The sequence below is a fragment of the Trypanosoma cruzi genome, genomic scaffold (genome assembly GCF_000209065.1).
Source record: "Trypanosoma cruzi strain CL Brener 1047053515943 genomic scaffold, whole genome shotgun sequence".
In the NCBI taxonomy this organism is placed as follows: Eukaryota; Euglenozoa; class Kinetoplastea; order Trypanosomatida; family Trypanosomatidae; genus Trypanosoma; species Trypanosoma cruzi.
This window is the reverse complement of record NW_001849150.1, coordinates 11,524-21,339: the sequence shown is the minus strand read 5'-3', so window position 1 is coordinate 21,339 and position 9,816 is coordinate 11,524. Positions and strand designations below refer to the sequence as shown.

The 9,816-nt window shown below is 56.8% G+C and overlaps 2 protein-coding genes across 2 annotated transcripts, besides 4 other annotated features; both read left to right on the top strand.

Annotated features, from left to right (window-relative positions):
* Positions 1–718: a sequence feature (heterozygous, non-Esmeraldo-like haplotype).
* Positions 719–7,076: a sequence feature (areas not merged during assembly with more than two copies in the genome that could not be assigned to a particular haplotype).
* Positions 7,077–9,816: a sequence feature (areas merged during assembly that could not be assigned to a particular haplotype. This can correspond to areas where the two haplotypes were merged or to regions with more than two copies in the genome that were merged during assembly.).
* Positions 7,375–8,205, top strand: Tc00.1047053509479.20 (mucin TcMUCII, putative; the record flags this gene model as incomplete). Its single annotated transcript, XM_801091.1, has 1 exon — positions 7,375–8,205. The coding sequence occupies one exon, from the start codon at positions 7,375–7,377 to the stop codon at positions 8,203–8,205; it is 831 nt and encodes a 276-aa protein (XP_806184.1).
* Tc00.1047053509479.10 (mucin TcMUCII, putative) lies at positions 8,768–9,613 on the top strand (the record flags this gene model as incomplete). The annotated part of the gene is made up of 1 exon (XM_801090.1): positions 8,768–9,613. The coding sequence occupies one exon, from the start codon at positions 8,768–8,770 to the stop codon at positions 9,611–9,613; it is 846 nt and encodes a 281-aa protein (XP_806183.1).
* Positions 9,420–9,501: a microsatellite.

Genomic DNA, 9,816 nt, shown 5'->3' with positions numbered 1-9,816 from the left:
GAGATGCCTGTGGAGACAGCGACTTTGCGGGGCTCTCTCTCGGCCGTCGTCATTCAACAATCCATTGCGCAGCAGGTTGCCACGAACACCAGCACCGATGTTTGTTTGTTTTCCCACTCTTACCAGCGCGTCTAGCTATACAATGCCATCTGGGTGCCGAGGAGGCGGTTGGGCGGCGACAGGAGTTTCCTGCTATGAAGCAACTGCCATTGGGAGAACATTTCGCTGCGTAGATCTTCCTCAATGCCCAGCCGTTGGCGCGCAGCGGAGGTGCCTGGGCATTCTAGAAGCAGATGGCGAAAGGTTTCCTGCGGGTCAACTGGCGTGCCTGTGGAAGTTGACTGATCCTGCGGTGGCAGAGACCGCTTCCTGGCACCACAGAGCGAGTAGCGGTGAGTGTCTTGGCGAATGGTACGACGCCACTTGTTGCTGGGCTGGGTAGTAAAGCATGTCAGCGGGTCCGTGTGCCATATGGGCGCCATTCCATGTTCCGTGTGTTGTCCGCTTGCCATGGTCTGCGTCGCATGCTGAGCCGCAGGCTCGTCAACATGCACTGCACAATGTCCGCAACAAAACTGCCGGTGCACGGACCGGCCGGCACGCATCAGTGTCAAGAGACGCTGCCCGATCCGGTCCTCCGTCCAGTCGGTCTGGCGGAACGGGTCCTTGTTGAGGGCCGCTAGGAGAGACTGGCTTTGTGTCGCCACAAGCAGGGTTTTTACGCCTGTGCTGGATCCGAGGGATAATCAGCCTGTCCAGGGCCAGGAGCAGCGCACTGGATTCCGTCCTGCAGCTTCAAGGGCGTGTGCCGCAGTTGTTACTTACTTTCTCTATTATCTGCGAGGAATGCAGGGATGAAGGCGGTATGACAACCCCAGCTGAATTGGGAACATAGACATCGTCATCCGTTGCGAGTATCCACGAGCGGTGGCTGTGCGGCGCTAGAGCCTCTTTACGGACTCTGCGCATTTCCCTTATCAGTTCTTTTTCGTCGGTGATCGAGTGCTCCATCGGAAGTTCCACACCGATGGTGACCCGGTGAGCGGAGGCCGCAAACCAGGGAGGAATGGAGCCACGAAAGAACTGCCCTTCGCGTGGTGAGTCCTCGGTGATGCCGTAGCCGTTTGCGTATGCGTCTACAAAGGCATATAGCTCGTGCCGAGATAGTGGCGGGACGCGGAAACCTGCGCGAGGCGAAGGCTCAGACGTTGATTTCCGCTTCCAGTCCATCTGACATGTGCGTGTGTTATCAAACATGGAGAGCCGCACGCAGACGGACAACATGGAGCGGCGGTATATTTGCTTCTAGGAGTGCGGGTTCCCGCTGAACTTTGCTCGCAACTTCTCTGACAATGCGTGCCAGACCTGCGTACGTCTTTTGCATCTCATTCTTCGCTGAATCCTTTGCCAGTTCCCATATGAGCTCGCTGCCGTAGCGTAATTTGGAAGCACCGTATCCGATGATGAACGTGCGTGGGTCATGTGGAGATGGCCCCGCCTCTTTATGCGCAATGCGGCGTAGCTGCGATATCCGTCGCGATGTGGCTGCACAGTGCTTGGAGGTCGCCACATTTGCCGCCAGTCGCGGATCGAGATCCATGCCGAGAAGCTTCGTAGTTCGCGACGCCCCCATGGTGATGACTGGAATTTTACATCCAGCCACTTCCAGGGGCCACTTTCCTTCACGATCATAGTTTGACTCCGTGTGCGTGGAGAGTGTGGGCCAAGCGGCTTTGCACTTTGACGGGTTGATGGCCAGGCCATTTTACTGACCCCGCGCGTGCAGTTTTTCGAGGACCGTGTTGACTGCAGGAATGGTGTCCTCCCGAGAGTGGCCGTTGATTACAATGGAGAGATCATCCGCGTGCATGTCTGCTGTGACGCCTGAGAAGCTGTTCAGCAGATTGAGAGGTGGGTGTACGTAAAGGGAGAACAAAAATGTGTTCCCAATACGGACCCTTGAGGAACTCCTCGCAGCGTGGAAGACCGATCGCTGTGTCTGTTGCCAACTCGTGTCTTCGCGTAGCGGCCACGCAGAAAGTTTCTAAGCCACCTTCTACAGTTCACCCCCGGAATATTGGCCGGCAAGCGACTGAGGACTCGATGACCAATGAACTCAAAGGCCTTGCTGGAGTCTACCAGCACCAACGGAGCCCGATGGGGTCTGCAGTGGAGCTGGCTTCCAACACCGCTCTTCTTTGGAAGGTTCACTTGGAATTAATCGTTTCTGTTATGCTCAAATTCGTTTATCAGGTGTGCCAGCTGCATCGTCGTGGTACGCATACTACGGCACGCATACTGGTGCGGACGAGGCGTCCACAGCCAAAGCAGTCTCCTCAATGCCATTTTCTCAGCAACCTTACCCACGATGGAAGGAAGGCTGATTGGTCGATATGACTCCATTAGCGCCGGCGAATGACCGGGTTTCAGGACTGGGACGATGGTGGCTCGTCGCCACTGGACCGGAATCGTGCCGGCTGTCCGGCTGTGGTTGATGCGACGGAGAGGGAATCGGAGACACTTCGTCGAAAGGTGTCGTAGCGCCTCGCTGTAGACTTCTTCCGGTCCGAGGCCTTGCCGTACGGTGTGCTACGCAGCGCTGCACGCAGTTCCGCTTGATTAAAAGAGGCAGCCAGAGAGAGGGGAGAGAAGGAACCTATCGAAGATGAGGCGGCCGACTCGTTGTTGTTCTGCGGCCTAAGAAGGGAATGGAGAAGAAATACACAAAGACTTGTTTTCCCCGTTATTTCCCGTTGGAAAACCCAATCGCCTTGCGAGGTGGGGAGGAATCCAAGATTGAGCGCATCCGCTGCTCTCCTTGCTGTCCTGAAATTATTCTTGCGGCCATCGTACATCAACGCCGTTGTGGGAGACGGAATTGATGTCTTTTTACGTCCGGAATCGTTTTTTAGGCGAGTGGTTTGCCTGGGTTTAACTTTCTGATGCGACGCCGATATTTGCTGCGCGAGCGCTCACGGAGTAGGAGGAAGAATTGGCTCCTTGTCCGTTGCGTCTCTGCTTCACGGTCGGGCGTCGGTAACTGCAGACGGCGGGCCTTGCTGTCGGTAGCAATCCGCTCTGCTTTCGCAAGGGTGTCACCCCGGAGCTTGGGATCATCCTTGTGCATGCCGCGGGGTCAATTTTGTCGAGGTGAAACTGCAAGTGCTCTCGTAAAAGCTTTAATGCCGGTTGCCTTTTATGGTCGCATGCTGGAAGTTGTGCGTCGAGGTCGTTGGCGAAGGAATCCCACTTGAACTTCCACCAGCTGTAGAAAACTCGACGTACCGAAGTGGGTGCCGAGGGTATGGTATCCTTAAATGCCTGATGCAGCGTGAATGTCAACACATAGTGGTCACTGAGCGGCGGCACATTGGCTGTCCAGTCGGGCACGGTAAGATGCCTTGACCATTTCCGGTCGATACAGGACCTCTCTCTTGCACCACGAGCACACTTTGTTTCACCAGGGGTGTTAACCAAGGCGGGTCCTGCATCCGTGCGCGGTTGTATAAAATTCAACAGCGGAGTTGCTTGGAGGGGTCTCCAGGAAGGGCTCCCACCGTGGGCGACGCACGTTGAAATCTCCACACGGAATGAGCGGCGAAGAGACCGAGAGGCAGTTCAGCAACCGCCTAAAGGTTGTGTCAGTTGCGGCGGTGGTCTCATATAGGTGCTCGCTACAATAAGATCACGGTTCTGGCCCAGCGCGACCCGGACCACCACCACTTCGAGGCTGGAATCACGTTGAAGAGTGATGAGGGGCATACGCTTGGAGCGGAGAGTTTTTCCTCACCAGCACCGCTGCAACACCTTTCTTGCGGATACGTGATTGTGCATGGAGCACATACTCTCCAGTATGCATGCTGGCGATCTGCTCCGACGACTTCCGGGTCTCCTGGATGGCTATCATGTCTGCTCCTTGCGCCGTTATTGTTGCGAGTTTGGCCGGCGTCAGTGAGGGAACGGTCATCTGGAGTGCTGCTATGGGGCTCGGGCTCCGCTCAATGTCTCCGCCTCGCAGTAGCTTTTGCCTCTGTGCGTCACTTACGGCACGCAGACGACATGTGTAGCGCTGGTAAGCGCCGACGAAATCCGGCAGCAGTGAAACCCGCTCGTCCGTCGCATCGTCTGAATCCCACTTGCTGCGATCCCCACTGCTGTCCGCACACTTCGTGCTTGCGTGCCCCCTGGTGACCGGGATATGGTTTGGCCCTTCGCGCTGTATGCGCTTGAATTGTCCTTTCGCGACTCTTCGCTTGTCTTGGCACCTGGCCCCGGCGGTGTATTGAATGCGTTGCTGCGCCATCTTGTACCCGCAGCCCGCTGCTCGCTCAGAACGATGAGTAGCACCTCCCTTGCTGACGGTAGCCTGCGAAGTTCCTGGGAAACGGGGGACACTACTCGCATCCGCAGACACGGGAAGAACGCATGCCGCACGGAGATTTGTCGGCCCCTCCCGCTGCTCTCTGTCCTGCTAGGAGTGAGCGAAGGACTGGTCCACCGCCGCCTGTCAGCGCTGCTGGCACGCCACCGAAGTCAGCCTTTATCCACGCCACGACGCACGGTCTCCGACGTGGTGACGCCTGTCCGTGACAAAACGGCACGAGGGCTGAGCGAGCGCATCGCTGTGGAGTGCGAGCGTCGCAGGGGCGGCGTCCCGCGCTGCACCGTCGCCGTCGCCGCTCTCTCGCAGTCCCGACCGGCATCTCGACTGCGTTCGACACCGTTGACGATGGGCGACTGCTGGCCGGGCTCGGCGGGCTCCCGCGCCTGTGCTGTCGAGCCCAACACTGGTTGCGCAGCCACCTGGGAGGCGGCCACGTTGTGGTGAGTGATCGCGAACAATATTTCCGACAGCAGCTCCCTTTAGCCGGGGCAGCCCAATGCAGCACGTGGATAACACTGGTCCGAGGAACACTTGTTTGGACGGGTGTGAGCTGCTGCCGTGCGTGGTGCGTGGACTATTTGATTGTGTGGGGAGGTGCATGGAGTGACGAATACTTCTGTTTGGCATGTCGCGGTGTGTCGGAATGATGTTCGGAAAACATGTGAGGGGTGTTGTTTGTAGTTTGTGTGTCTTCTCTGGTGGAGCCGACATGTGTGCGGGGATTGTGGCATTGCTGGCTGACGGTTCCACGTCACTTTTCAGCATTCCTGGATGTGCTGAGGAATGACGGCTGGCGACCAGCGTGTTGGCACTGCCGGTGGGAATAAGTACACGAGGAATTGGCCATTTTCTCTTTCCCATGCTGGAGCCGATGAACTGGCACGAGGGCACCGGCTGCAGGCTGCCTGCCAGCACGTGTGAGCAGCGGATGCATGCACACACAGACGCTCATCGCAAGAGCTTGTGTGATCACAGTGGCTTTTGTGGCGTGTTTTTGTGGGCGTCAGCCCGTCGGAGAATGTGTGAATCAAACGGCTGACGGAACACGAGGAAAATAAGTGCGTGCACTGTGCCGTGTTTCAGCGTCGATGGCAGAGCGGCAGGAGGTCCGTGCTGGCAACCGAGATCTTTGCGTCGCGAGGGATGTCCGTGTTGATTTTGGATCGTCGAGGGTGAAATGAATTTGCTGCTGCCCGTGTGTGTGACGACTCCGGCAGAGGGCGAACACAAAAGGGAGGGATGCAGGCGCTGCGTGTGTGTGTGCAGGTGCCATGCAACAACGTCACAACAAACATGCTGCGACTCGGTGACCCTTACATCGTTGTGGTCCTCACGAACAGCCGAGGCACAGCCCGCATCGATGCACTTAGTGGACGGAGTGAGGCATCTTTTGAGGCGCAGCAGGGAGCAGGATGTGTTGACGCAGCCACGACGTGCATGGAGTGTCACGACGGCACAGCCGGCTGTGGCTGGTGGAATATTTACTTCTCGGAGGCAACAGAGAGAGAGAGAGAGAGCTGCTCCTGCTGCCGCTGGCGTCGTTGCTGCCTTTTGTGGCCTCCCATGCCGATTATTGTCTGTCCGCTGATCATGGGTGGTGTGCCTCCACTAGTGACGTCGTCTGCAGGCATTTCACAGCACCAATGAAACACACATCACGTCGCATGCTTTGGCTGTGGGTATGGTGTCGTGAGTGCAGCCGGCATTATTTTGCCCGACTCCTTTTCACTGCTTTGCGACGAATAGATGCGTCGCCGCCCGAGTCATTCACTGCAGCTCCGTGTGTTGTACTGCCAGCACAATACTCTCGTGTTGTCTGACGCCTGGCTGACAGTCAAGCACCACTGCGCTGGGGCATGCAGGGATGTGGACTGCCGCTCACGGTGTTGGGCACCGCTGTTTGGATGCGGCGGCCACACGAGCGGATGTATTGTGGCACAATGAAATGCGTGAAATACGCGGAATCACAGCGGCTGCAATAATATCAGCGGTGTGGCACCACGGAGTATGTGTGAGGGGGTGATGCATGATGAATCACAGTGGGCGGCATGCGAGGGAAGTGCACCGCGACGGAGCGTCACCCCGCCCTCAGCCTGCAGGGGAATGTACGCCCACAAGAATATATGGACGAGGCACCACCAAACACACATGCCCTTCTGTGCACCAATAAATAGGAGCGAAGGTGCGTTCTGGTGCGTGGGAGTCCACTCACATATTCTCATTTCCACCGCAATAAACGGTGAGGAATCAGGTGCCATAGCAACGAAGGAGGAAATAAAAACATCTATTGCAGCACTTTTACCAGCGAAAAGCAGGAACAACACAAATTGAATTATTGGCTGCACCAACACAATAAAAATTCACAAGAGAAGGAAACAGTTGTGCACACTGCAGGAACCCCAACACACGATGCAGGCATGAAGGTCTACCCTCCGCAAAAACAATAACAACATATGCAGACACCTTCCACCCTCCAAAAAGAAACACGAATAAATGGCTGCTTTATTCCATTCCTTGCGCTTGACTTTGCGTGTGCGGCTGCTGCGGTGGTGGCTGCGCTTCCCGTGGACCAGCAATCCACGTGGTGTGCGTTGATCTCTCCTTTTCATGGTTACTTTGCTGTTGTGTTGCTGTGGGCGCTGCACCTATTCTCGTGTGTGTGTGCGTACCCCCCATGAGGGGTGCAGACACGACGGACCGCTCTCGCCGTGTGTACATGCGGTGGAGCCTTGTGTGCCGCTCCTGTTTGCTTCTCCCTCTTCCATCTGTGTGTTGGTGTTGCGGCAGGGCTGCGTGTGTGTGTGCCTGTTGCCGTGGATTGGAGTGTGTGTCGTGCGTGGTGTGCGGCGTACGGTGCATGCCTGGCTGCTGCCCTCTCCTCATGTGGTGTGTCCTCTGTGTGTGTCTGCCGCACCTCTCGTCTCCCCTGTTGCTCTCCATGTCCCTCACTGTGCAGATCAGCTCCACACCACCGAACGACCACACTCACGATGACGACGTGCCGTCTGCTGTGCGCCCTGTTGGTGCTTGCCCTGTGCTGCTGCCCGTCCGTGTGTGTGACAGCAACTGGTAAAGAACAAGATGGGGTCAACGGTTCAACGGCTGCTCAGCCACCGGGAGCAGGTGGTTTAGGGGCAAAAAATACGTTCGCGGCGTCAATTTCAACGGTTCCGGCCGATGCGTTACCGTCAAAGACTCCGGGGACCGGTACGGTAGAAATTCCGGGGAACAATGCGGAACAGCCACATGGTACGTCTGGTTTGCAAGGGGCAGGAGATGCGGCGAGCCTTGATGAACAGGAACCAATTACGGAGTCCAGTAGGTCAGACTCAGCAGAACCGACTGAAAAGGTACAGGAACGGGAACCAATTTCCGGGACCGGTGGGACAGAGCCGCTGAAACAGTCCAGTACTGGACAGACACAAAGTGGAGACCCCACATCACAAGCATCAAGTGCGGGAACCGGTGTGCCAGGGAGTCCAGATACACCAAGTCTGGAGTCTATTCCAAAACAGGAACAGGCACCAGGTGGGTCCGATGGGTCGTCAGGTGGGTCGGTTAACCCAACTACATCGTCAAGTTCCGTGACCGCTTCTGTACCGGCACAAAGTCAGAAGGAACATGCGCCAACAACAACAACCACTACTACGACAAAAGCACCAACTACCACCACCACTACGACTACGGAGACGCCTAGTACTACGACCACCCGCGCACCGTCACGTCTTCGCGAAATCGACGGCTGCCTCAGCAGCTCTGCGTGGGTGTGTGCCCCGCTGCTGCTCGCCGTATCCGCGCTGGCGTACACCGCTCTGGGCTGAAGAATTGTGTGCGGGCTGTGCGTGCCAGCACTCAACCGCGGGGACTTGTGTGCGTCTACTGTGGTCCGATGTACTAAACAGGATAAACTAATGATTGTGTTTTGCTTCACTTGCTTCCGCTGCCCTGCTGTGTGCTCCTTGCCGCTCCCCGCATCCGTCACGCTGAACGCACCCCAGACACACTCATATGCATGGCACGCACACAACTGTTTGCGTGGAGCCACATTTGAGGATGGGTGCGTGCGCGCTGGAGCCATACTGTGCAGCCCTTTGTTTTGTGTGTTCACATTTTTTACTTCATTGCTGTTTGTTTACCTGTGTTTTGTTTCTAATTGTGTTTTGTGTGTTTTCTGTTTGCTTGCTGCGGGGCGTTGTGTGTTTTTGCCCTTTCACTGATTCCAACTGCCTCATGGTGTGTGTGCGCTGCCGCTGCTGGGCTGCTGCCATTTGTGACTGTGCGGTGGCTGTGTTTGTTGTAGCGGCCGTGTCTCTCCTTTTGCTTCCGCTCTGCGTTGACGGGGAGTTGGTTTGTGCTGAAGGCTGCAGGCAAGTGACAGGAGTGATGGCGATGATGATGACTGGCCGTGTGCTGCTGGTGTGTGCCCTCTGCGTGCTGTGGTGCGGTGCCGGCGGCGGTGTCTGTGATGACAAACCGCAGGCTTTACTTTCTGGCTCTGGTGGCGGCATGGTTGTTGGCAATGGTGCTGGCCAAAGTCGTGGAGCTGGCAATTCTGTCACAGAAGAAGGTGTTGAGAGAGAGGGGGATGATCGAACGAGTGACGGTGGTCCTGCTAGAAGTGAGGGCCAACAGCTGCAGGAAACTGTTCCGGGTAAACCGGCAGGAGTCGAAAATACAAGCAATTTAAATTTGCTGGCAGGGAAAGGAACAACTCCTCCTCCTCCTCCACCAGGAAAGCCGAATAATTTGCCGAAGCCAACGGATCCCGATGTATCAGCAACCCTCGGTACGACGACAGGACTACAATCAGCGCAGCAGCTGCAGTCACAATCGCCGGCGGGTGAAGAACCAACAGCGACAGGCGACAGTTCGCCAGGGCCAGGAACGGCAGCCGCATCAGATGCCACGCGGAGCACACCAGCAGGGGGTGGCGCTGAGCCAACATCCCCATCCCCAGGTGGGTCGGTTAACCCAGCTGCAGCATCAAGTTCCGTGACCGCTTCTGTACCGGCACAAAATCGGAAGGAACATGCGCCAACAACAACAACCACTACTACGACAAAAGCACCAACTACCACCACCACTACGACTACGGAGGCGCCAACCACAACGACCACCCGCGCACCGTCACGTCTTCGCGAAATCGACGGCAGCCTCAGCAGCTCTGCGTGGGTGTGTGCCCCGCTGCTGCTCGCCGTATCCGCGCTGGCGTACACCACTCTGGGCTGAAGAATTGTGTGTGGGCTGTGCGTGCCAGCACTCAACCGCGGGGACTTGTGTGCGTCTACTGTGGTCCGATGTACTAAACAGGATGAACTAATGATTGTGTTTTGCTTCACTTGCTTCCGCTGCCCTGCTGTGTGCTCCTTGCCGCTCCCCGCATCCGTCACGTTGAACGCACCCCAGACACACTCATATGCGTGGCACGCACA